The sequence below is a fragment of the Mytilus galloprovincialis genome, chromosome 13 (genome assembly GCF_965363235.1).
Source record: "Mytilus galloprovincialis chromosome 13, xbMytGall1.hap1.1, whole genome shotgun sequence".
Lineage (NCBI taxonomy): Eukaryota > Metazoa > Mollusca > Bivalvia > Mytilida > Mytilidae > Mytilus > Mytilus galloprovincialis.
This window is the reverse complement of record NC_134850.1, coordinates 28,776,612-28,804,585: the sequence shown is the minus strand read 5'-3', so window position 1 is coordinate 28,804,585 and position 27,974 is coordinate 28,776,612. Positions and strand designations below refer to the sequence as shown.

Genomic DNA, 27,974 nt, shown 5'->3' with positions numbered 1-27,974 from the left:
ATAACAAACAAAAAAGAACAAACAAGCAATAAATAATTGAAGCACTTTTTAATAAAAAGTAACAGATATACAAGGAGAATAAATTAAAGCCTCCAAAAAGCATGAATTGATCACTGGTAAAACTTATAACTGACTAGCTGTAGGAATTATGAATGTCAAAAAATATAAAGTCTGGACTTCCTATCAAAAAGCAAAACAGTAAAACCTCTTGTTCAAAATGTCGTGTAAGAGTAATTTTCCCTAATGCCATTGAGCTAATTGATTGCAAATGAATACATGAATTTTGGCAAGGTTATTTTAGATCTTGATATTTATATGAGTTTTCCAGAATATTTGAAATCAAATAGAAATAACATAACATTAAACTTAAAAATACATTTACCATTAACAAAGCATTGTTAACAGTTTTATTAGAGCAGTTCCAAAAGTGATTGTAAAGGAGATTGTGTACTTTCATTAAAATCTTAGTTTTAAAAACTTATATATTGAAATCTGATAATTTTATATACTGGTCATTTGGGTCTTTCAGAAAAAAACCAGCACTAAGCAATATTTACTATACCTAACCTAATATAAGAGGGTCGTAAAAGGGGTACTTTCATAAAAAAAAAAAAAACATATACATTATTGCTAAATGACGTTAACAGTAATTTTTGGTGCATGACGATAAAAAACTTTTTTTAGATGATAAAAAATCTTTGGTTTTGAAGAATCATGTTAATTTTTTCCCCCAAATAAAGGTAACAATAAATATTTGTGACCTCTGACGAATCACAATAAGGATATTTTGACGAATCACCGTAAAATTTTAACTAATTTGATGTTAACTGTAGCTGAAAATAACCATTTGACATTCGGAAAAGGGTATTATTACCCTAATAAAACACATTGGCCACTGCAAAATTGCACATTATTGTATTGCAATGATTATGATACATGATATAAGCTATGCCTTACTCTTTTTTCTGTCATGATTTATTTTAAAATAATTTTATACCAAGAAAAACTTCAAGTTGATTTATGAACCATGAAAATGAGGCTAAGTACAATGTATATATGAGTTGTGGATGAATATTTGATATCCTTTGATTTTCTATCAATATAAAAATCTTATACATTCTTTAAGACGATTAATAAATTGACTGATTATGACGAGTCAGATTAATTTTTTTCAAAAAAACTGTCACCATGATTATTTAAGGCCATGAAAAATCATGAAAAAATTTCAACCAATTTGACGCTAACAATAGCCGAAAAATTACCATTTGTTACCCTACTGTAAAGGACATTCATACCCTCATTAATGCTAGTCTATCATTATCGGGAACTTGATACTGTCACAGTTTTGCATTTATAAAACCATTGCAATAATTCCTGAATCAACATTATATAATACAGCTAGATTAGCATTCCTGTGTGCCCCAAGATGAGAAAAAGATCCAGTTTCCCAGACTCCCAGTCAATAAATTAGCACTTTTTGATAAAAAGTACCTAAAATTTAGATCTTAATACTATTGTGCACATACAGTATACCTTCTGTACACATAAAAAAAATTTAAGTCAAAATTTGCACAAAGTCCTTTGCATAGTATCGTAATAATATCAAAATATTGTTTGTTTAGTTTTGCAATTCTTCAAGGGTAACTGTAAGTGTCTGGTGCTTGCTGCAAAATAAAAAAAGAAACAATGTTGAGGCAGGAAAATTAAGGTATATTATTCCATAATGATAAAACTTTAGTAGGTTTTTCTATATTCATCATGCAAAACATCACATGATTATACATGTGTAATTATGTTAAAAAAACGTTTGATAAACAATTGATTTTGGTGAATAATTTCCATTAAATACATATGCATTTTTCTCGGAATATGGAATAAAACAATTACTTTCTTTTTTTGCGGTAAATATGTGGTTAAATTGACTTTTGAAAAACTGATATTCACTTCAGCTGTTGGCCTCATCAAAATTAAGTTATTATATACTATTACTATTTCTAATCCATTTTTTATCGACAAAGTCTTTTCCTTATCACAACTTATTTCTAAAATCAAAAACTGAATTCTAGTTATCTGATTGATTTGACATTCCAAGAGACTTGATTACACTAGTAAGAAAATAACAATGTAAAAATTAATCTAGTTAATGTTATGAATTTTATGCAACTGTCATACATGTGAGTGGTTTATCTAGGTATAAAACTAGGTTTAATCCACCATTTTCTACATTAGGAAATGCCTGTACCAAGTCAGGAATATGACAGTTATTTTCCATTTCTTTGCGCTCTTGATTTTGCCATTTTATAAAGGACTATCTGTTTTGAATTTCTCTTGGTCCTAAGTTCGGTACTTTTGTTATTTTACTTATTATGACTCTAAACATAACTTACATTAACTGTTTCTTGCTGTAATGACTGGTTACTCTCGGACTCTCTACTATTGTCAGAGCTGGGTGTAGCCAACACATTTCCTGATGCTGTTTCATGAAGGTTTGGTTGTTCATTGTTATCTATGTGATTTATTTCGTCAGTTGGAGGAGATTCATGATTTGTGGAGAGTGAGGGTTGCTGTCTTAATCCTTCAGAACTATCCATACTTGGTGGATGACCCTGTGCAGAATTGGCAGCATCTTCTGTATTATTTTCTCTCATGTCTGGGTATTCGCCATAATGAGTATTAGCAACGACCTTGTGACTGTCATTATTAACAGCTTGTTGGATATCAATACCATTTGCAGTAGTTGGGGAAGGAGTAAATCCTTCTGCTCCATTTACTGAACTTTGAGCATTGGCTTGTTGATCTTGTGATGTTGATCTTACTGGACTGACTAAAAATAGATATTCAAAACAACTACTTTAAAAATTGAACTGTATGGGAATGTTGCAATGTGTTTACAAGCTAAATGTTGATAATTTTAACAGGTTGCCAACTGTAACTTGAGGTCATATCATCTGTATTTTACATGAAAAAACTTACAGGTTTGTGATAGTTACAATGGTTGAACTTTACAAATTCCCTAAATAAAAGAAAGTTGCATTATAATGGTGTTAAGTATCTATTTATTTCACTTTCAAATTTTATATTAATTATTTGTTAAATAGATTATTTTCCCCAGTATTCAATCTTTTGTTAGAATCATCAATATTATGCAGAGTTCCAAGAAAAGAACATCAAACTTTACGGTCCTGATCTGAAGATATTCATCATGATCACCATGCACTAGTTTTTGAGCTCATCTGATTGTCTAACAGTTTTTACACACATAAAAGGTTGTTGCAATATGTTTTTCGCAACATCTGGAATTTGGTTTAAGTACCAGATACTAGTTTATGGTTTCCAACTTTAATTTTATTTTCATACATGGCAATTTATATGTTCATGATGTTTAAGAAAAAACTAGTAGTTAGTGAACAGGAATTTGATGTGTGATGAATATGAAAATCCATGCTCACAATAACTCTGATACAAAAATTACATGATCAGTGCCAATTGAACCTCTTTGATAAAACAGGAGTAGTCTAATATTTTTAACATTAAATAAATCATTGGTATATGACCCTTAAATTGTTAACCCCTTTATACCTTAAGCCATTTGACTTAGGAATTTAGTCATATACAGTAAAACCTGTATAAACTGGCCGGCTATGGGACTATGAAAAAGGGCCGGTTTGGACAGTGAGCCGGTTTATTCAGGTTTCCGTTTTGACCGGAGGTTAATGACTTGTGAAGTCCGATATTTTGCATGTAAAAGTTCTCTCTGTCAGATTGTAAATTATATCTGATAAATTAATATACTTTCACTTCGTTTTTCATTGTTTGCATTTTCATCATAATACTCGCGTTGTTTGGATTGTGAAACGAGAATTTCGATTTTCTTCCATGATCGTTAATTTGAAACGTTGGAATGCCATGGCCGATTAAAAGCCAGAATATTATCAAACGTAATTTCATCACACTATCGAAACGTTGTCGTACAGTGTACAATATCCATTGATTGTTGCCATCTGGGTGTTTTTCATTATCAAGGTCATGTGTTTAGGGGTTCACAACAGGGAACCCAGGATTTCGAAATCACGATGTAAATTTCTTACTCCGCGATTTTTTCAATTTGTTCATCCAAGTTACAACGTAAGTTCAATCCGAGATATATTCGATGTGTCTTTTCGTTTAATTGACACGTTTATAATGTTTTTTAAAATAAATAATACAGCTCACTCCTGTACGATTGTCAGTTCACAGTTTAACACCTGACTAATTGATTATCCTGAAAAGCCATATTGTATAAATAAATAAATATGTTTTGATTGGATATCGGTTTTGAAATTAATTAGACAAACCGGTTTTGACAGGTAATAATTAATGTAATTAAGAGTATTGGGACTGCATAATTAGACCGGAATTCGGAATACACAGGGTCCGATATACAGTCAAACCTGATTAAACCGGACCCTGAATAAACCGGTTTCCTGTCCATTCCGGCCGAAAATGAAAGTCCCATATTTTTCCATTCAAAATCTTTGTTAAAATACCCTTTGTAAACCGGACCCTGTGTATTCCGAATTCCGGTCTAATTATGAAGTCCCAATACTCTTAATTACATTAATTATTACCTGTCAAAACCGGTTTGTCTAATTAATTTCAATGATCGATATGCAATCAAAACATATTTGTTTATACAATATGGCTTTTCGTGATAATCAATTAGTCAGGTGTCAAACTGTGAACCTACAATCGTACAGTAGTGAGCTGTATTATTTTTTTAAATATTACAAACGTGTCAATTAAACGAAAAGACACACCGAACATATCTTGGATTGAACTTACGTTTTAACTTGGATAAACAAATTAAAATCGCGGAGTAAGAAATTCACATCGCAATTTCGAAATCCCGGGTTCCCTGTTGTGAACCCCTAAACAAATGACCTTGATAATGAAAAACACCCGGATGACAACAATCAATGGATATTGTACAGTGTACAACAACGTTTCGAAAGGGATGAAATTACGTTTGAAAATATTCTGGCTTTTTAATCGGCCATTCCAACATTTCAAATTATTGATCATGGGAGTAAATCGAAACTTTCGTCCTACAATCCAAACAACTCGAGCATTATGATGCAAATGCAAACAATGAAAAACGAAGTGAAAGTACTTTAATTTAAATCTGATATAATTTACAAACAGAGAGAACTTTTACATGCAAAATGTCGGACGTCACAAGTCATTAACTTCCGGTCAAAACGGAAATCTGAATAAACCGGCTCACTGTCCAAACCGGCCCTTTTTTATAGTCCCGTAGCCGGCCGGTTTATACAGGTTTTACTGTACAAAGGGTATTTTAACAAAGACTTTGAAGGGAAAAAAAAATGGGACTTTCATTTTTGGCCGGAATGGACAGGAAACCGGTTTATTCAGGGTCCAGTTTAATCAGGTTTGACTGTAATTCAATATTTTAAACCATAGATATATTAATTGTATACGACCCCTAAGCTTGTTAACCCTTTTATACCTTTAGCCATTGGCTTGACTCTTGTCTGTGGCTTGAGGATTTCTTTTTTAACAGTTGGATTTGTAGCTGGTATTTCTGGTACCCTTGATTGATGGTTAATCTCATCCTTTAAATCAGTCTGTCTATAAGGCACGGTCTGTAAACTTTGAAATAATCCAGCTGCAGGAATGTTTCCATTAGAATTATTTTTTGGAAGACTTTCTTTTCCTGGTTCCTTTACAGATTCTATAGAGAAATTGTCACTCATTGTTTTAGGAATTGTGTCAGGATCACGACCACATGGCACTGGTGACTGAGTCTGTGGAGAGCTCGTGCTGTGAACAAAAACTGATTCCAAAGCGTTTTCGTCCAAAGAATTGTCATCTTGTAAGAAACTGTCAGCATTTAGAGAGTTATAAGTTTTGCTATCTGAGTGTGGCACTTTAGTTCTGTCCTTGGTCACTATTTTATTTTCACATATAGATGCTTTTTCAGATCCATCAATAAAAGTGTTCATAGTTAAGCCACTAGCTTGTTCACTAGCTGAATCTATATGATAGGAATTTTGTCGTCCATCATGTTCATTCATCATTGTATCACTTTTCAAGCTTTGTGTGCCATTTCTTTGCAGAACTGTATTTCCATTTGATACTTGATTATCCAATGAACCGTCTTGCTCCCCCTGGAATGGTGAGTTTGGAATGGAATAGCCATTGCTTGCAGAGCCATTTGAAGTTTGTCTTCCAATGCCATTTTGTAATCTGCCATTTTCAACCTTATCTAACATATGTTCATTTTCCTCAGTATCTAGTCTGTCTCCTTTCTTACATTTTTTACATCTTGCACTAAATATATCTGAAAAATTAGAAATAATAATTATTTAAAGTCGAAACTTCTAATTTGAATTCCTTTTTGCAAAATATTAGCAAAATATTATCTGAAAAAATTAAAACGATTGAAACTCGGGCATGGGGCCAAGACTCACTTCACTTTATGCAAACAGCTTTGAATGTAAAAGTATCCCTTGACCCACAAATAAATCAGTCTATGTGTTGCAATGGGTATTCTTAAAATAATCAATTGTTTCAAAAATATACTGGGTAATTGTAGTTTTACAATGCCACATAGCATGGATGAAATCTTAAATTGCAAGAAATTTCCATGATAATTAATGAGAATGAAGTGCTTGTTTGCTTCCTGCAGACAAATTTTTGTTTAGAAATATTGCTATTTGAATATATCCTACTGATATCAATTTGTTTTGGATAAATTCAAATTCAGTGTATAATTTAACCATATGCATGTGTAAGGATGCCCTAATGGTGCTACAGTACATTTATTGCTAATAATGAACCGTTCATCTAGATCTCTTACGGTTCCACTCCAAACTTTGTTGAGTTTGGTCTCCCTCCCCCTTTTATTCAAAACCCTGGATCTGCATCTGGTATATGCAGATTTTACGCATTATGCAATCCATGTATTCACACAATATATAAGCAAAACTAAAATTATAGCAAATAGGCCATAATAATACATATTATTACATGTATAAAGCTAAAGCATTTTCAAATAGATGAATCAAAACTCAAAGATCAATTTAAGTATACAATACTACATGTCAAATCAAGCAAGCTAATTAAATGTTAAGCAAAAACAAAAAAAGCATATTAAAATGGCATGTGTTGTCATGCCTAGGCATATCTCTACTCATAATTTGTATCATAAATCTGAAAACAGGCAGTAAGTGTCTCACAGAACAATTCAACATAGTAAAGGTGCACGTCATGAAGTCATCATGTTCAAAAGTACTGGCCAAAACTGAAACAAAAATATTAGGTACCGCCAAGTACCATGATGAGTAAAACAAATCGAAATATTGGCAACAGGAAGTTGGTTTCTGACATATCTGAAAAGTGCTCAAACAACTCACCGCTGTCAAGCCGCTGAACAAATATGAACTTCTTCTACTCAGCTTTACCTGAGAAAAGTATGAAAAAAATATTTGTTGAACATACTGACAAATGAACAGAGTGCTTGCAATAAAAAATATATGTACCTATCCTCCATTGCTAAAATGCTCGTATAAATAAGCAAACAGAAAATAAGCAAAAATGATAATTCAATTCCATACTTACTACAAATATTAAAGCCTGTAAATAGAATTCTTACATGACAAACAGTTTTACATACAGATGTATTATATACTGTAAAAAATAAATAAATCTAATTACAGCATACTGAAGTTCATATATAGTTAAGATATTCATATATTAAATCAGAAATAGGACTTTTGTATTTATATTCTATAATTTCACTAGTGTCTCCTGTAGTATACTTTCAATAAATCTCTGAACCCCAAGATCTTAAGGTGGTACCTAACACTACAGGGAGATAACTCTGTAAAGTCAGCTTAACGTTTTAATTACGTTGTGTTGTAAAGGAAACATTAAGCTTCTCAATGATCAAAATTGGTGTTTGTCAAACTGCTATATAACCAGTGTAATTTTTCTGACAAAACGGTTGGTTCAAAATTTTTGAAATTTTTATATTTTTGTTAAAGGATCAAAGTAAATACTTGGACAAAATTTTATGAAAATTAAACGAGCCAAATTAATTTTAGTGAAAGTGTTGGGTACCACCTTAACCCATGATTGATTGACTGATTGATAATTGCTTGCTTAACGCCCAATGACAATTATTTCAAAAGCTGTTAACAAATAGTACATTTTCTATGATCAGTGGACCATGAAATTGGGAAAAAAACTTTAATTTGGCATTAAAATTAGAAAAATCATATCAAAGGGAAGATGTGTACTAAGTTTCAACTTGATTAAACTTCAACTTTATCAACCAGGTGCTCCGCAGGGCGCAGCTTTATACGACCGCAGAGGTCGAACCCTGAACAGTTGGGGCAAGTATGGACAAAACATTCAAGTGTGATACAGCTCTGAATTTGGATTGTGATCAAATTTTTGACATGACATGGTTTTTTTTTTACACAAAACAAATGTCAAGATTTTACTAATCAATTAAAGATTTCTTCTTCAAACTTTTTAAATCTAAAATTAAATAGTTGATCATGACACAGCATAGGTTTCTGACACAGAACAAATGTGGTCTAATGAACTTAAAAGTTTTTTTTTGTCTTTGAGCAATTCACTATGCTGTTGAATATTAATCCTCTCAAAAAAATGTTTGAAGAAATTTTCTTTTTATTTATGAAATCTGAAATGAGAAAAATTAAACCCACCCCCCCTTTTTTTCACATCCCCGTTTCCCTTTTTCCAAAACTGATATCAATTCAAATTTCTAATGGAGTTTGCAACAATAACTACTCTTTTAAATACATCATAAAATATTAAAATGTAAAATAAAGTGCTTGTTATCACTGAATGGTAAAGATTGGTTGGAAGTAAAGGTGAATATACATTGTTTATTGTATAAAACAATAAAAAAAACTTCATCAGCAACATTTTATATTGGCAAATTTCCAATGAAGTTATTTACATAAAGTTATTGGCAAATAAAAATAGAAAATGACATCATAGTCATGTCTGGCAAATGTCCAACATACATTATCTAAAAACATTTTAGATTGTTTTTAGATAAGATAAGGAAAAAAAGCTTCATCAGCAACATTTTATATTGGCAAATTTCCAATGAAGTTATTTACATAAAGTTATTGGCAAATAAAAATAGAAAATGACATCATAGTCATGTCTGGCAAATTTCCAACATATATTATCAACTACTATTCTATACAAAGAAAGATAACTCCAATTGAAAATTAATTGCTATTGCACAATATTGTGAAATTAGATATTTCTTGCTATTGTGCAATACTGTGCAATTGAAAATTTCTTGCTATTGCACAATACTTGATATGGAATCCTGATTTGGACCAACTTGAAAACTGGGCCCATAATCAAAAATCAAAGTACATATTTAGATAAAGCATATCAAATAAGCCCAATAATTTAATTTTTGTTAAAATCAAACTTAGTTTAATTTTGGACCCTTTGGACCTTAATGTAGACCAATTTGAAAACTGGACCAAAAATTAAGAATCTACATACACAGTTAGATTTGGCATATCAAAGAACCCATTTATTCAATTTTTGATGATATCAAAAAAAGTTTAATATTGGACCCCCATTTGGACCAACTTGAAAACTAGACCAATAATTAAAAATCTAAGTACATTTTTAAATTCAGCATATCAAAGAACCCCAAGGATTCAATTTTTGTTAAAATCAAACTAAGTTTAATTTTGGACCCTTTGGACCTTAATGTAGACCAATTTGAAAACGGGACCAAAAATTAAGAATCTACATACATAGTTAGATTCGGCATATCAAAGAACCCCAATTATTCAATTTTTTGATGAAATCACACAAAGTTCAATTTTGGACCCTTTGGGCCCCTTATTCCTAAACTGTTAGGACCAAAAATCCCAAAATCAAACCAAACCTTCCTTTTATGGTCATAAACCTTGTGTTTAAATTTCATAGATTTCTATTTACATATACTAAAGTTATGGTGCAAAAACCAAAAATAATGCTTATTTGGGCCCCTTTTTGGCCCCTAATTCATAAACTGTTGTGACCTCAACTCCAAAAATCAATCCCAACCTTCCTTTTGTGGTCATAAACCTTGTGTTAAAATTTCATTGATTTCTATTTACTTATACTAAAGTTATTGTGCGAAAACCAAGAATAATGCTTATTTGGGCCCTTTTTTGGCCCTTATTTCCTAAACTGTTGGAACCAAAACTCCCAAAATCAATCCCAACCTTCCTTTTGTGGTCATAAACCTTGTGTCAAAATTTCATAGATTTCTATTCACTTAAACTAAAGTTATAGTGCGAAAACCAAGAAAATGCTTATTTGGGCCCTTTTTGGCCCCTAATTCCTAAAATGTTGGGACCAAAACTCCCAAAATCAATCCCAACCTTCCTTTTGTGGTCATAAACCTTGTGTTAAAATTTCATTGATTTCTATTCACTTTTACTAAAGTTAGAGTGCGAAAACTAAAAGTATTCGGACGACGACGACGACGACGACGCCAACGTAATAGCAATATACGACGAAAAATTTTTCAAATTTTGCGGTCGTATAAAAACTACCTGGACCAAAATCTTGAAGCGAGACAGACGGACTGACAAGACAAGACCAACAGACATGTAGACCAAAAAACATAAAGCCCCTAGGTGGGGCATACAAATGTTATATTTTCGGATCAAAGCAGTGTGTACATCCTTACACCCCCTCCTGAATCAGCCCATGTTTCTTACCTTGAAATGTTTCCCTCAAAGTATTTCTTTTCCAACACAATACTATCACAACAAACACCAGAAAAGCTACTGCAATCACTACTATTATCCTGTAATTACATATTTTACATGTAATGTTCATGTGATGATACAATAATTTTATTTTTTGCAGTCAATCTAGAACATTACTGATCTAGACATAAACAATTTTTTTTTATATAAATAAGGCCATTAGTTTTCTCGTTTCAATTATTTTACATTGTCATTGCTGGGCCTTTTATAGCTGACTATGCGGTATAGGCTTTGCTCATTGTTGAAGGCTGTACAGTGACCTATAGTTGTTAATTTCTGCGTCATTTTGGTCTCTTGTGGACAGTTGTCTCATTGGCAATCAAACCACATCTTCTTTTTTATAAACAATTTATTTTTATTTTAAAAGCCAAAATATCTATTTCCCCAGTATATTTCACTGGACACATATGCACTTAGTGGGTCACAATAGCAGCACAGTGTTTAATTATTGAAAATCAAGAAATATGACACCAAGTCAGCTAGCACAACCACATTTTATAGTATAAAATTTGGGTCCAAATCTTGGCCATCTATAAAAAAAAAATACATGATATAGAACAGAGCTATGGTAATTGTGGTAAAATTGCATTCATAGTCAAAAACCATGATTTAATGTGCTGCATTCTGAGTTCCGAGTACCATTGACTTAACATTAGTGGGTTCTCTTAAACTGACTTAATCCCAAACATGGTAAACTATGAAAACATTCAAAATCAATAAGCCATGACTGAGGGAGTGGAGCATGGATAAATAATGGATAAATAATATCCATGGAAAAATACTTTTTCATGGTTATGCAATACTCTTTTTAGGTCTTCTGCTATTACATTAAAAAAAATATTTAAGGTGGTACCTAACACTACAGGGAGATCACTCTGTAAAGTCAGCTAAACGTTTTAATTACATTGTGTTGTAAAAGAATATTAAGCTTCTCAATGATCAAAATTGGTGTTTGTCAAATGCTATATACCCAGTGTAATTTTTCTGACAAAACAGTTGGTTCAAAATTTTTTACAATTTTTATATTTTTATTTAAGGCTCAAAGTAAATACTTTGACAAAATTTTATGAAAATTAAACAAGCCAAATTAATTTTAGTGAAAGTGTTAGGTACCACCTTAAAAAATCTTTTTAAATAAACATACATACCATGTTTTATCTGACTGTTTGTTAACTGTAGTGTTAGTTGTTTCTAAAAAGAACATAAATACCTTGTCTGACCTTTCAAAATATCTTTTTAAAATATACATAAACAAGTCTGTTCATACCACATCTTCTTATATTTATAAACAAGTCCGTTGGTTTATCTGTACTGCATGGCCAAATGTTTATATCAACACAAATGATAATGATATCTGTATTCAACAACTATATCAACAAGACATTTTAAAAGATATTTCAATTCATGTTCAACTAAACAAGATCATCACACTAGGTCAAGTTTTTCTCTGACTGTTAATGATCTCTTTACACTAAATCCACTGGATGTTGCAAATGTACTGACTAATATATGTGAAATTACACTGTAAAAAAATTGGGGTCCAGAATTTTAAAGGAAAGTAGTGATGTGGTCCAGCTGAAAAAGGTTAAAAATTAGCACTTCGGAAGCTGTCAAAAGATTTCAGGACGCCCTTAACATAAAATTGTCTATATTTTGAGTTAGAGCTGATGAAGTTTTCTATAATTTTGATATAATTTGTCCCAAAAGTAGTACAACACACAGTAAAAGTTTATTTGAGAAAGCGCAGGTGGGATTTTTTTTATTTTCATTTATGTTCTAAAAGAAATGCACTACGAAATAATTGTGGTTTCGGACCTCATGTCTTTTGTAGTTAGGGATGTATAAATACCCTGCTATATTTAGTCTGTGTGGTTTTTTTTCTTTGTATCAATCTGATGAGTTAAACCAATTTCAACTGATTTTTTCGAGTTTAATCTTATGTTTTGCTGTATTACCACTGCCCAGTTCAAGGGAGGGTTGAGCTCTCACAAACATGTTAAACCTCTTCACATTCTATATTTACCTGTCCCAAGTCTGGAGCCTGTAGTTAGGTAGTTGTCATTGGTTCATGTCTGTCATACTGTTTGTAAATAGCTTTGTTATCAATTAGGATATTAATTGTCTCAATTGAATGTTTCGTATTTTTCATGTTCAGGGCTTTTATATCTGACCATACAGTATAGGGTTTTCTCATTGTTGAAGGCAGTATGGTTGTCTATAATTGCTTAAATCCACTTCATTTGATTGATTGTTATTGGTTGCTTAACGTCCAATGGCAAATATTTCATGCATATTCAGGACGAGATCAAGTTCACAATAAATACAATAGGTAGGTCTTGTAATAATAGAAGCCATAAGGGATGATGGTCGGGGAAATTTCGACTGCCACTGGAAAATGAGGGTATATTGGATAGGGACAGAAATTTGCCTTACAACAGGCCACCTATGGGCCCTCAATGAGTTGTTGTAAGGGTTCTTAATGTGCAAAGAGAGTGGCACTCTCTTTACACAAGACATCGGATTTAACGTCTCCATTCTGACCGGACGTGACAGCGAACTTAATACATCCCGCACAGCCAAATGGACGCCCCACTTCGGCAAGCGTTTTACTGCCGGTCAGGAGAAGACCAAGTGACCATATTTCTATTCCCCAGTCACCCTTGGGGCACTTCATTTGAACTCTGGTGGATGATTGTCTCATTGGCAATCAAACCACATCTCATTTTCAAACTTATCAACATTTGATGTAATACCTGTAGTTGTAATAATTTCAGGGACAACAGTTGTTGGTTTTTCTTGTTTCTTACAAATTCTGTCACTGGTTGTATTTCCAGGGTTTTCTTCTATTTCATCATCTTCACATCTATCAAATAAATATAAAAGTTGTCATCATGTCAAAGTTTTGAAGTAAAAACAAATCCAAAAGTATGTGAGCACTAAAGCCATAAAGTTGTATTAAGAATTGGAAGAATTCAACTCAATTATGAACAAAGAAAGATAACTCTAATTTCAAATATTACTTCAAAATTTCCTGTTTTAAGTTTAAAACAGACTGTTCCTTGAAATATACTGGTTTTTCTTTTACAAATTGTGACATTAATGTAGATTTGTGTCATTGGTACTCATACCACATCTTCTTATATCTATGACACTCTTTTTAATTGATACTTTTTTTCCCAGTTCTTAAAATTCTTAATGAAGAAGTGGTGCATGTTGTACATTTGTATCTCAACCAGTTTGCAACACATTTGATTTAATACATTGCATGGAATATTCTCAAAACAATCAAATCTTTTCAGTGTTTAAAATGTCTTAAATGATTCAAACTTTTAAAATATTGTTTGAGGCTTCTATTGAACATAAACCTGAATATAATTTTAATAGATATAGGAAGATGTGGTATGAGTACATGTGCCAATGAGACAACTCTCCATCCAAGTCACAATTTATAAAAGTAAACCATTTTAGGTCAAGGTACGGTCTTCAACACGGAGCCTAGGCTAATATAACATTTCATTTATGTCAAATGGTATTTACTTTCAATCAAATGTACAATGAAAAAAATACAAACTTTCTTTTATCTTGACAAATTCCAAATTGGTCTTTTCCTGGCTTGAACTGATTAGGACCACACTCAATACAGTGTCCTAAAATTCAATAATAAGTGAAATGTAAACACAAAAGTGTACCCTATTCATAATCTAAGTGGTTGTGATTGGTTGTTGTCTGTCTGTCATACATGTAATTGTTTTTTCCCTCTATGTTATTTTATGTTAATTGTATAAAAGAGGAAATATGATTATTTTCTAAAAATAAATTCTGATCTAATTGTTGAAGTTTTTCATTTTACTGATGACTGTATGCATCATTAAGGGGGCTCGCGGGTCTAATCAAATTTTTTATTTAATATAGGATTTCGCTACATTTTTCTATAAATGAACTTTATCTTATACTTAATAGAAAAATGAAATGAATAAAATTTGAAAAGAAAAAAAAAATGGGGTCACCGTTCTTTTATGTCCACAATCTGCCTTTGAAAGAAGCATACATTTTTGTTAATGTCCTTTTTTTCTGTTGAACTAATAGTAGAAATAGTGGTAATATCGAAATAAAAAAAGAACTTAATTACAAAAATCGCTTAAATTTTACAATTAATAGTTCATGTACAGCTTATTGGAAAACAACAATAAAAAATATAGGTCATCGATGAGTGAAATAAGATATTTCAATTTTCGTGCCAAAAAATGACCTAATGGAGATAATTTGGAGCTTTTTCAATATCTACATTTTAAAAGTCACCTGGGGCCAACAAGTTTTGGATTTTTTGGAATGATTTTTGTACCATATGATAAAGTAACAACTACTTAAGGTAATTAATAAAATTTGTAATGAAAAATAAATGTTTAATTTTTTTCTGAAAATCTTACCTGCGAGCCTCCTCAAAAATATTTCTTGAAGGAAATCATATTTGCTTTTTTAGATGTATCGTATTGTGCACATGTTTTTGTTGTCATACCAGTACATATAGTAATTTTAACTTTTTTACAGTTCAAAATCAAATCAAATAGGGCTGAACGCATTTGGTTGTTGTTTCATTAACATATACTCCAAATATCTTTTTATTCATATCCAATACTCCCCCTAAGCTTTATTGAATGGTACAAATAAAACAGTGAAAACAAAGAATTATTTGAATCTGGAAAATTGATAAAAAAAGGTATGGTAAAAACTAACCCAATAAAGAAGGGTTGGTCATGCATGAATGCATGATTAAGAGGGATAGTTTGTTCATTCAGAAATATCAGTGAAAGTTATTTGAACCTTAAATAAGTGCACATGGCTAACCCACTAAAGTGGGGTTCATTTTCGTCCTATATTTCTAATTAATTTTTCAAAATTCAAAATTATTCCAGTTTCAAATAATTCCTTGTTCTAATTAAAAATCATAAATACCATAGTTATTTAACTGATACCCCGCTATCTTACAGTCATCAACTTTGATACCACAGTTGTCTGGGTCTGTACCAAAGTATCCCTTACTACGATCACATTCACATTTATTTCCAACTAAAATCTTTTCAGCTGAAAAAAAAGATAAGAAATACAACCTTTGATTTTATTGAACATGGGCAACGTGAGAGACAGTAAATGATTTTTTTGTGATTGTCACAAAAAGATTCTGTTAAGAGTTAGTCATACCCAGTCAATAGTCTTTTTTCCAATGCAGTCTTTTTTAATTTAGTAGTAATGTTGCTGTTTGTTGCTGTTCATCATATTTGCTTTTCGTTTCTTTCTTTCTTAACATAAATCAAGCTGTTAGCTTGCATGCAGTGTGGGTTTTACTCTTTGTTGAAGGCTGTATAATGACCTATAGTTACTAACCTTCTACATCATTTGGTCTCTGGCATATAATTGTCTAATTTAATAATACAATGTACAATCATACCACATCGTCTTAATTATAAATTTTATTTACATTCCATCCTGTAAATTCTTCCTTATTTACTAGATTGTCTTACGTGCACTACAATCAGGCTTTAATACACAGACATCAGTTTCTTCATCCCACTGAACAGTATTTATAGGATCATTAGTGTACTGGTCTTCAGGACAGTCCTGGCATATGTCGTATCCCTGATCCTTCTGACAAAATCTAAACCTTTGACCTGGAAGTAATTAAATTTAAAGGAAAATGTTACTATCTATAAGCATTCCGTACTGTCATATTAGCTTGTTTAAGATTCATGAAGTTTTGTACAGAAAAGCAAACTGTTTTAAAAGTTGTGAAACTTGAGAAAACTTTTGAGTAAGACCCTAATATATGCAGTGTCATTATTATTATTCTTTTTCTCTTGGTACATGTGGTATACTGGAATATACCCTGCATAAAAAAAAATTGCAAGAGGCACAAATTAAACCAGTTCATTTTAAAGAATAAGTGTAAGAACTAGTATAAACATGACAAAATAACTGAATTCTTATGTCCCCAGCCTTGTACACATTTAATCTATTCAAGGTACAAGGGCAATAACTAAAAAAAACAAAAAAACACTATTTTCGTGTTCTATAAAACAATTTATAAATATCTTAAAGAAAAATGCTTCATAGCAAATGCAATGCTAGTTCTGTTATAATTAACTTTTCCAAGGGGAATAACTCGTTAAAATCATTTGAGACGCACTTATTTTGAAAGAGTCAAACACATAGCTGATATAATCATATGATATAAGTTTCAAAAAATTCTGGCAAGGATTGTACACATGATTGAGCTAACGATGCAATTTTCCATATAAATAATGTTTCTTAGGAACATAACACTTTTTACAAGAATGTGTCCCCAGTTCACAGATGCCCCATCTCACTATCATTTTCTATGTTCAGTGGACCGTGAAAATGGGGGAAAATCTCTAATTTGGCAATAAAATTTGAAAGATCATATCATAGGGAACATGGGTACTAAATTTCAAGTTGATCGAAACTTTAACTTCATAAAAAAACTACCTCGTCCAAAAACTTTAACCTGTAGCCGGATTGTTTGAAGAACGAACGAACGGACGGACAGACGAACAAACAGACTAACAAACAGATGGACGCACAGACCAGAAAACATATAGCGGTATGCCAATAAATGGGGCATAAAAATAACTGAACAGCACTGACTTTAAAACTTTTTCAAGAATATAGATGATATACTGTGGATTCATTTATTTTCGTGGATTGTGGAAAACTGGCCTTTTTCATGGCTATTTGATTTCGTGGTTTTGCCAAAGTATGCATACAACATGAAAGATAATTAGTAATTCATGAACATTTAAATACAAAAACTAGGAATACTGGTATCTTACAAATAATAATGTATCAACAGTAAACCTATAATCATGATAATATGAATTTCATAAAAATATGGCAAGGATTATACACATTGGAGGCTCATGAGGCAACTTTTAATAAAATAAATGTTTCCAAGGGGCATAACTCTATCAAAAATAATTTATTGGCACTGATTTTGGAACTAGCCCCAGACATTGCTGATATAAACCTATGATATAAAATTCATAAAAATCTGGAAAGAATTGATCACATGAAAGCGCAAACAAGCTCTGACATACCCTGGTATTTTCATGTCATTCACAATGCCTTAAGTGGGCTCAAAATCAAAGGTAAAATCTAATGATTTTTCAAAATGAGCAAAGTGTAGGAATATGCTGCTCCAACAAATTCCCAAATAAATTTTGTGTGTACTTACTAGTATTACATTTTGCTGTAAAACAACAAATTGTAGCTCCACCAGCATCTGTTCTTTGTTTTTGCCCGGTTCCACAAGTTAATAAACATGGTAGTGTTGCCTAATTAAAAAATTAAGAGTTAAAATTATAATGATTATTTTCACTGAAAGAAAGGCATGAAAGCTTAAGATTTAACAGTATTTTGTCCTACTGGAATAAAGGTTAAAGAATATTTGTTCTATCAAGAACAGTTATTATAGGTTGCCCTTTGTAAATACAGCTGTTTCTCAGACCACACCTCTTTTGGGGAGATTTATAATATTCATTGATATTTTAATTTGTTAACGTAGTCGTACTGGTTCCCATACATGTATATGATCTCTGTGTTTTATCTCATAGAGACATAAGTTTAAACTCTTAGAAGTTCAGGGCATACAAATGTTGAAAATATGCCGCACAGCCCTTTATTTTGACCTTTGAATAAAACAGTAGTGTGTATAAACTTTCTGTTTTGGGATATTATTTTTCACGAAACTTCATAGTAAAAGTGTCACAGTTTTAACCACAAAGGGAGTTCCTATGGGAAATTGCATTGTCTATATTTACAGTATTGCAACCTTTAGCATTGTTCACAATAAATTTTCAAAGAGGAACTGCTTTTAGGGAAACATTAATATGTTTTTAACTCAGACATTTCATAAACATGATAATAGGAAGTGTTATGTGGCATTGACAAACGAAGAATGATGTCACATGTTTGGAAAAAGTTTCTGTAAATTAATATAGTAATAAAACAATAAAAGTAAACATACAGCTGTTATTAGGATTGTCAGGAGCCAACGGACCATCCAGTAATTATTTTCTGTTCCACCTTGCATATCTGTAGACATGTGTAGGGCTGAAAACTTACTATCATAATGTAACTGTTTACATTTCAAAACTGATCTGAAAAGGAAAATATGAAGATACAAATGTATATTTATTAAATAGTTAACCGATATCACACTAACACAACATTGTAATTATTAATGTGGAAAATGTTGTTTCCCATGAAAAATGTCAATGGAAGATATTTTCACAGCATCGAAGTAAATAAGGCTTCAATTGAAGGTTAACTGTACCTGATAATAAATCAAGATTTACAATATACCTATTTGACAGTATTAATAGACATAATTATTTAGAGTGTAGGATGGCAACAAACTACTTGAAAAAATGTTTTTAAAAAATTGACATTTGTGATGTGAATTTTGGCTAGTTGATATAAGATAAAATAATTTTTAAAAATATTGAGCAAAAAGTTGTCAAGACAGATTTCACACTCGCTGATGTATATATGTACACATTGATTATATTGAACTGATCGACAAAACGTGTTAATATCTCTTTTGTTTTACAATATTTGAAACTTTGAAATCTGCGAGATTACTAAATGTATTATATGAAAATAAAAACTTTGAAAAAAAAGTTTTTCTACAAAGAAATAGACTAAGGCTTAAATCAAAATATTGTTTGTTTGCAGTTTACCGACCGACCCTTGAAAATCCTCCCGACTGTGAAAATTTTATTGCTTTAAATTTGAAGAAATTTTTTTTAATACTTCTATTGACGCGATCCGGAACTTTGGGTCCTTTCCGGAAATGATTTAAAGTCTGGGTCAATTACGCATTTCAAGTTCGGTTTTTCTTAGCTTCCCGTCAAGCGTTCATGTGACCATTTAATGATAAAGCACATGGAAATTGTTTACAGGTATCCATGAAGTCACGGAGGAGTACTTTACGCTGTCTTCTCGTGTCAATTTTAAGACAACTAACAAACAAAAAAGTTTATTAGTAAACTGTTTATTCAGATTCAGGCACATGTAATGATGTATGATGATATCATTGACGATGATGCAGCGGATATTCATAACTGACACGATAACCATTGTCTCAAAAAAATCGGGTACAGAATCTGTGGAGCCTGACTTTATGGAACCAATTTAAGTGGTTAAATAATTCGACAGCAGCTTGAAGTATGGCATATTTTCTACAAATCGTTGTGAAGACGACAAAGATGAAACCACTCCTCCGTGACTTAAATCTTCATGGATATCTGTAAACACGCCTGTACGGAGGAAGGGCTCATTTGAAATGTTAATGTAATGTAAATCTATCTTCGATTGCAATGAGTATGCTCCTTTAGGATAAGGGGGGCTGCCCCACTCATTGCAATTATTTTCTTTCTTACAATATTAAATATACCCAAACTGTGTGGCCTGTGTGAATTCAATTAAAACATGTCCTTAGGAGCTATGCTGCCAATTTTTTTTATGCATTAAAAACATTTCAGTACAGACCATTTACTTTTAATGGGGTGCTATGGATTTCACCCCAAACTTTAGATTTCTTTGGTTTTCATTAAAGCCTGGCAAAAATATAACCTTTTCACTTATATATAATTAAATATTGTTAGAAATATGAAGACAGTCGAATGTCTTGATACTTTTTTTTCAATTGAGGAAGATTCAATGGTTATTTTTTTTTTCTATTAAACATACACTCTTTAATGCATTGTCTTATAAATCTTTAATATCTACATTTATCTGATGAAAATACTCTACTCATGAAAACATTCTAGTCAAGAAGCATACATGTCTGAATATATTTCTTTAAAACAGTTCTAGTCATAATGACATTCCTTGTTTATAAGTGTTCCAGTATTTAATAATTATACCATATTTTATGTCATAAATTGGATAATGACACTATGTTAAAGTTTCAGTTTTGGTTAAAAAGTTTTTTATCTGAAAATGCCTGTTCATTTGATGTTGGTTTTCAGCATGTCCAGTGTTTGTTGTTTTAAAATGTTTTTTTTTCTTCACAAGAAACTTGGTTTAGTGTAACTGCTTGTTTAAACTGTATTTTGGCTGATAAAATAAAATATTTTTCCTACCTACCGACCCTTCAGTCTGAAGGTACAGTCGGAAAACTGCAAACAAACATATTTTTAAGGTTGGCCTAATCAGATTTCCATTTCGCCAGTATATGCTCAAAATATATTGAACTGATCCACACAAGTGTTAACATCTCTTTGATTTTACAATATTTGTTCATGAAATTAAGAAATCTGTGAGATTAATAATTTTATTAATTTATAAATACGAAAATATAAACTTTATAGAAAAATATTGTTTTTCTTCCAAAACATGCCAAAACGGATGAATTTTACATTCGACGATATAAGCTTTAAATATATTGAACTGATTATGTTATTATTATTCATGGCGTAATTAGCGTGGGGAAAAAACAGCCAGTCAACTTTCTTTGTAGAGAAACATTTTTTTTTACTATAAAGTTTATATTTTCATATATTATATTTATTTACATTGCAGGTTCTTTAATTTAAAGAAAAACACTGTTTAACAAAAGAAATACTAACAGTAACACGTTATATCAATCAGTTCAATATATTAAAAGGATATATACTAGGCAAATGTGAATTCCATCCAGTCAACTTTTTTTAACTTTAAAGTTTATATTTTTGTCTAATAGATTCGATTCCTTAATTTAATGGACAAATATTGTAAAATAAAACAAATATTCTAACATTTGTGACGATCAGTTTGATATATTGAAAGTGTACATGTATATCGACAAATGTGAAATCCATTTGGTCAATTTTTTTTGTAGAAAAACATTTTTTAAAACTATAAAGTCTTTAGTTTAAATAATATTAATATTTATTAATCTCATAGTTACCAACTGATATAATAATGTCGTGTAATACATGCTTTTTCAGCGGTTTACACGTGAGGATTTGTCACATGGCATGTACACACTTTTCACCACTTTACACTCAATTTCTTTGTTTAGATTTAAAGAGCAGAAATATCCGAAGTCACGGACAAAATAATACAAGAAACACTTAAATTATGAGTCTGGTGAAGAGGAACCTTAAGGGATCCTGTACTGGAAATCAACTACAAGTAACTATAAGTAATATAGTGCATAAGAGATTCAACCCCTCCCCCTTTTTTTATGGTTATTCATTCATTTTCATATGCAGCCAGATAGTTGGCTAACTTAAGAAGCAGTGTTCCAAATACACTTTTCACTTACTGTCACACGCATTAATAATTTACACAGACAGGAAATACAGGCTTTCATTCAAAATTGTGCCTCTGCCAAAAAATGAAAAAATATTTTATGAATAACGGGAGCATAACATTTCTCAGATGCGTCATCTAATAGCCTTCTGTTAATCGTTTCATTGAAATAGTTGCGTATACATTCATATTCGTCACCTTACATGTCACTTACTAGATTTTTATAGATAGAAATACTGCGCAAATAAAATCAAAGTCATAACCAGGGGATTATAAGTAAGGGGAGGGTAACCAATGATAATATGCTGGGAAGATCTTGGCCCGTATGCATAAAGCTACTTAAGTTAAGATTTTCCTTAGTAAACACTTAAGTTAAGGAAACTCCGCCCTTTTTATCTAAGTGGTATGCATAAAAAATATTAAACTAAGTATTTCCTAAGTAAAATCTTAGTTGTTTTAAGTCACGCCCACAAAACTTAAGTGGTATGCATAAAACTCCTTATACTAAGAAAACGCCTAAGATAACACTTAAGTCTAAGGTACCTATAGAGCTTCCTTAAGTTTTCAAACATAGTTTAAAATCAATCGAAAGTATGCGTTTTTTGCAGAACATTATTAGGTTACCTACAATTAAATTGATTAATAACTATATCAGTAATAAAATACTAATTATTCGTTTATTTATTGCTAAATATTAACGATCATCGTAATTTTCTTTAACTCACGTATAATCAACAAATAAAGAGATAACAGTGGGTAATTTCCCATATCTCGTGTGTATACCGAAAAGTACTCAGTTTTTATACTCATGTTATTCATGGTTCTTTTTTTCTTTTGTTTACTCTGTACGTGCACGTTTTTTAGATTTTAAAAATACACCGCGCGTGTATCATTTGTAACTGTAAGTTCAAACAGAATTAAGGAATGAAGAGAGGGCACGCAAAAAAACATTTTTTATATCATGTGTGTGTGGGTTTGTTTTTTTTTGGGGAGAGGATCATTTGAATTTTCAATTTAGTTTTATTTTAAAGATGTAGGGCATACCCTAAAAAAATTTCACTTACAGGGACAAAATCGAAAAGTTTTAAGACCTACCAAGAGGTGGATTTCTTTCATACATAGGGGAGAGGTGGACATGGACCTCCATTTTGTTGAAACAATAAGTTGATTGTTTATGGAATTACTGTTACGGAAGTCAAAAGTCCCTACTGCTACAACTCATGGAATTCGAAGTTTATATAAGATCATGTAAGATATTTATGATACCTTACTCGTATCATTTTTTTTTATATTTCATTATATATTCAATGAGATAATATTGCGGTTTTGAAAATATTGTTAAGTACGTTAAGATGTCGAGAATATACTTACTGTCATAATTTGTGTCAGTAAAGATTGTAGGACTTTTGAAAATTGTCCTTGTTTGTATATGGATTCCTGGAAAAAAATTCCTACCCTCCCCCTTTTTTTGTTGTAAAAGGGAAGTGATAAAAATGTGAATTTCACATCAAAATAGATTTTTTTCAAACCATAAGCAAATGTAAACAAGGAGTCTGGAAAGGGAGATGTCAGCGCATAATAAGCTGAACTATAATTAGTGAACATTTTATTGAAAAAAAAATGTTTTGTAAAATGATTTGCTTACAATGTTACCCTTAGTCTTGTGCTACGCCACTAAAACCTTGCTCATGGTTTTGTTAGAGTTTAAAACATATTGTTTTATCCAAAAAATATTACACCCATTTAAAGATGATTAAAGATTATTCATTTGGGTTACTGAAATATTTTTCTTCCATTGCTCATCCGTAAAAACATCAACCTTAAAAAGCGTTGTCTTATATGCGCCTATTGTTCATCGTTTATACTATGTTTATACGTTCTTTTGAATTGTTTTACATACCAATATCAATTTAACCCAGCTCTTTAAAATAAAAGCATGCATTGATCAATAAATTTAGATAATCATAACAAACTTTTACACGTACACGTGATGAGCTAGTATCATACGGTAATTAGAGAAAGGTTCCGATTTAAGTATTCCTTAGTTAAGTGAAGACTTAAGTAAGTTTATGCATACCGCTTAAGAATTTTACTTAACTAAGGAAATTCTTAGTGAAATCTAAGTTTAAGGAATACTTAAGTTAAGATGTTTTATGCATACGGCCCCTTATTCGGGAAGGTCTATTAACAGAACAGATAAAACCAGGACAGTTATTTTCGATACGTTTTTACCTGTAACTTTTGTCAACATATTGTTAAAATGTAAATTGTATAATAAAGAACAGGGTATTTACTTATATTATTTGTAAAAAAAAAAATAAAAATAAAAAATAACTGAGTTAAAAAACTCTGTCAGGACACTTTAATTTTATCTGAGACTACTATATATATAATACAGATTTTTATGAAAAAAATGGCTAGAATTGCCGAGAAAAGGTTACTTATAAATGAAATATTTTCTCCAGAACAACTGTCTGCCATAATATTTTTGTACGATAATAAAATTTATGGAATATTTATTCTAAAAATTTATGATTTAATATTTTAATTTTTTTTTTTATAAAGGTAAAAAAATCTGCCAAGACAGTAGTCTTTCACGCAAGGACGTATAACTAACAGGCCCCCAGCTCAATTTTTGAAAATTTAAAAACGTATCGAAAATAACTGTCCTGGTTTTATCTGTCCTGTTAATAGACCTTCCCTCTTATTCCAGTGGCGGATCCAGGGGGGGGGGTTTGGGGGTTGGAACCCCCCCTTTTTTGGACGATCAGTCAATGCATTTGAATGGGAGCATATAGTTGGACCCCCCCTTTTTTTAAATGGCTGGATCCGCCACTGTATTCGAACCTTTTGGGACTTTACCATATCACCTCTACATCTACATCCAAAAATGTTCTATTACAAAATATAAAACAGTTAAACTTTATTCATATATTTACGTCAATGTACTAAAATATGTACAACTTATTCACAACTGCTCTTTGCGGTCTCTAATAACTATCTATTAACTATTCTAGTTTAAATATTTACAACTGGTACAAATTTGTACTATACACAAAGAAAAAAGTTAAGCACCCACACTTTTTTTTTCGAATTGACAAATATTACGATACTGTAAAGGACATGGGATCCTTGGACAATTAGTGCCATAATTAGAAATGCAGACTGTAAGGACGTAACATTAGCTTTAAGAAAAACACAAAAAATTGCAACAAAAAAGATAATTTAATGAATAGTAATGTTGATCACAAAACCACAAGTCTAGTTTAAACACTAAAAAGTGTCCATTTTAAGTATGGACCTTCTGAGTTCGTTATGCATGATACTAATGTCATTTGTTAACTTAGAAAACGTCCATTATAAGTCTGTTAACGTTATCCATAGTTCAGTATTCAATATCGGGTAAAACCACCACGTGCTTGGATGCAGGCCTCAACCCTGCGTTTCATCCCTCCAGTTAGTCGTCGGATTTCCTGCTGTGGTATTTGCCGCCATTCCCGGCGCAACGCTGCTTCCAACTGACGTAAATTTTGTACAGGTGGTTCGGTTGCCTGTACCCGACGGCCTCACGTGTCTCAAATATGCTCTATCGGATTTAAATCCGGGCTCATGTTACTACAACTAGGCCGTGGAAGAGCAGTTACTGTTTCACCTTGCAGAAATGCGGTAACCGCCCTTGAACGATGCGGCCTAGCGTTGTCATCCATAAAACACAGGTCTTGCAGGCTCTACTGGGTGGTTATCAAAATGAGGTACAACTACTGGCCGAAGACCGTCTCTGATGTATTGATCACCACTAAGGTTTCCTCGTAGAGTGACCAAGTCCAATTTGCAGTCATGAGAGATGCATCACCATACCATCACAGAGCGTCCACCGAAAGGGACAGTATCTTTGATGTTCCTTGGGGTATATGCTGTATGTTTATGTCTCCAAACTCTCAATCTACCATCCGTTACATGCAGAATAAACCGGTTCTCGTCTGACGACGAGCTAAGCACCATGCTGATTTTAACCGGTTCCTCAAGGTTCTGGTTGATATCTGTCTATGAGGTAACCATTCTCTGTTAACATGTTAAGAACAGGACTTGTTGCGAATGCATTCAATGATTGATTTTGATGTGTTTCCACACAAGCCTGCTGACTACAGTATTATGGTAGCCGGCCATCTGACGTCCAATAGCTTTATACGATAACTCTGATGACCGCATGCCGATAATCTGCCATCTTAAGCCTCCGATTTTCGTCTTCGTACCATGTTCACAGAGTGTGAATAAAATTTTCAAATCGCCGGACTTAAATACTCAAATTTGAAGCGCGGGGAAACTGCATTTTGTAATTTGCATCGGAGGCATGGTTCACGTGCATAATACGTCGATATCTTAATAACCGGTCAAACCTGTATGATCACATCTTTTTAAAGATACATTGATCTTGTTAAAATCTATATTTATATTCAAATTAACATTTTGGTAAAAAAGATATAATGCGATATATCAGGGGGTGCTTAATTTTTTACTTTGTGTATATTACAATTTGTCCTGGGTCAGGAACAATAATACCTCCTGGTACAATAATGTACCCTACAAGTTTACACACAGGTCTGTGTTCTGTTTGTTCAATTATGTACTTTACAAGGTGGTCACACAGACTCATCCTTGTCCTATACGTAACTTTAGTATAAGTAAATCGAAATCATTGAAATTTAAACACAAGGTTTATCAACACAAAAGGAAGGGTGGGATTGATTTTGGGAGTTAAGATCACAACAGTTTAGGAATTAGGGGCCAAAAGGGGCCCAAATAAGCATTTTACTTGTTTTTCACACCATAACTTTAGTATAAGTAAATAGAAATTTATGAAATTTAAACACAAGGTTTATGACTTTAAAAGGAAGGCTGGAATTGATTTTGGGAGTTTTGGTCCCAACAGTTTAGGAATAAGGGGCCCAAAAGGGTCTATAAATAAACTTTGTTTTATTTTATAAAAAATTGAATAATTTGAGTTCTTTGATATGCCGAATCTAACTATGTATGTAGATTCATAATTTTTTGTCCCGTTTTCAAATTGGTCTACATTAAGGTCCAAAAAGTCCAAAATTAAACTTGGTTTGATTTTAACAAAAATTGAATCCTTGGGGTTCTTTGATATGCTGAATCTAAAAATGTACTTATATTTTTGTTTATTGTCCCAATTTTCAAGTTGGTCCAAATCGGGGTCCAAAATTAAACTTTGTTTGATTTCATCAAAAATTGAATAATTGGGGTTCTTTGATATGCCAAATCTAACTGTGTATGTAGATTCTTAATATTTGGTCCCGTTTCAAATTGGTCTACATTAAAGTCCAAAGGGTCCAAAACTAAACTAAGTTTGACTTTAACAAAAATTGAATTCTTGGGCTTCTTTGATTTTCTGAATCTAAACATGTACTTAGATTTTTGATTATGGGTCCAGTTTTCAAGTTGGTCCAAATCAGGATCCAAAATTATTATATTAAGTATTGTGCAATAGCAAGAAATTTTCAATTGCACAGTATTCAGCAATAGCAAGAAATCTTCAATTGCACAGTATTGTGCAATAGCAAGAAATTTTCAATTGCACAGTATTGCACAATAGCAAGAAATTTTCAATTGCACAGTATTGTGCAATAACAAGTATTTTCAATTACACAGTATTGCGCAATAGCAAGAAATATCTAATTGCACAATATTGCGCTATAGCAAGAAATTTTCAATTGGAGTTATCTGTCTTTGTCCAGAATAGTAGTTGAATCAACTTTAATCATTGTTTTACACACTATACAATGCATATTCACTTTTACTTTTACTACCAAC

The 27,974-nt window shown here is 31.8% G+C and overlaps 1 protein-coding gene across 2 annotated transcripts; it reads right to left on the bottom strand.

Moving 5' to 3' along the window:
* Nucleotides 1–24: 24 nt before the first annotated feature.
* Nucleotides 25–22,429, bottom strand: LOC143057701 (uncharacterized). 2 transcript variants are annotated; one of them, XM_076231067.1, is made up of 13 exons: nucleotides 22,357–22,429; nucleotides 18,868–19,000; nucleotides 18,076–18,175; nucleotides 16,349–16,495; nucleotides 15,783–15,911; nucleotides 14,401–14,476; nucleotides 13,583–13,692; nucleotides 11,978–12,020; nucleotides 10,779–10,867; nucleotides 7,621–7,635; nucleotides 5,507–6,340; nucleotides 2,388–2,824; nucleotides 25–1,664 (listed from the first exon to the last, which is right to left on the bottom strand). In XM_076231067.1, the coding sequence occupies exons 2-13, from the start codon at nucleotides 18,943–18,945 to the stop codon at nucleotides 1,635–1,637; spliced, it is 2,088 nt and encodes a 695-aa protein (XP_076087182.1). In that variant the 5' UTR covers nucleotides 18,946–19,000; nucleotides 22,357–22,429; the 3' UTR covers nucleotides 25–1,634. The 2 variants fall into 2 exon arrangements, with proteins under 2 accessions (XP_076087182.1, XP_076087183.1); XM_076231068.1 differs by lacking the exon at nucleotides 22,357–22,429 and adding an exon at nucleotides 22,156–22,307.
* Between the last annotated feature and the right edge of the window lie 5,545 nt (nucleotides 22,430–27,974).

Bases quoted from the DNA above. Each gene is read 5' to 3' on its own strand.
- LOC143057701 (XM_076231067.1), bottom strand. From the start codon at position 18,945: ATGTCTACAGATATGCAAGGTGGAACAGAAAATAATTACTGGATGGTC. The intron at 18,176-18,867 runs GTATGTTTACTT...TTTTTTAATTAG, and splicing joins TGACAATCCTAATAACAGCT to GCAACACTACCATGTTTATT. The intron at 14,477-15,782 runs GTATTTATGATT...ATTGAATTTTAG, and splicing joins GTATCAGTTAAATAACTATG to GACACTGTATTGAGTGTGGT.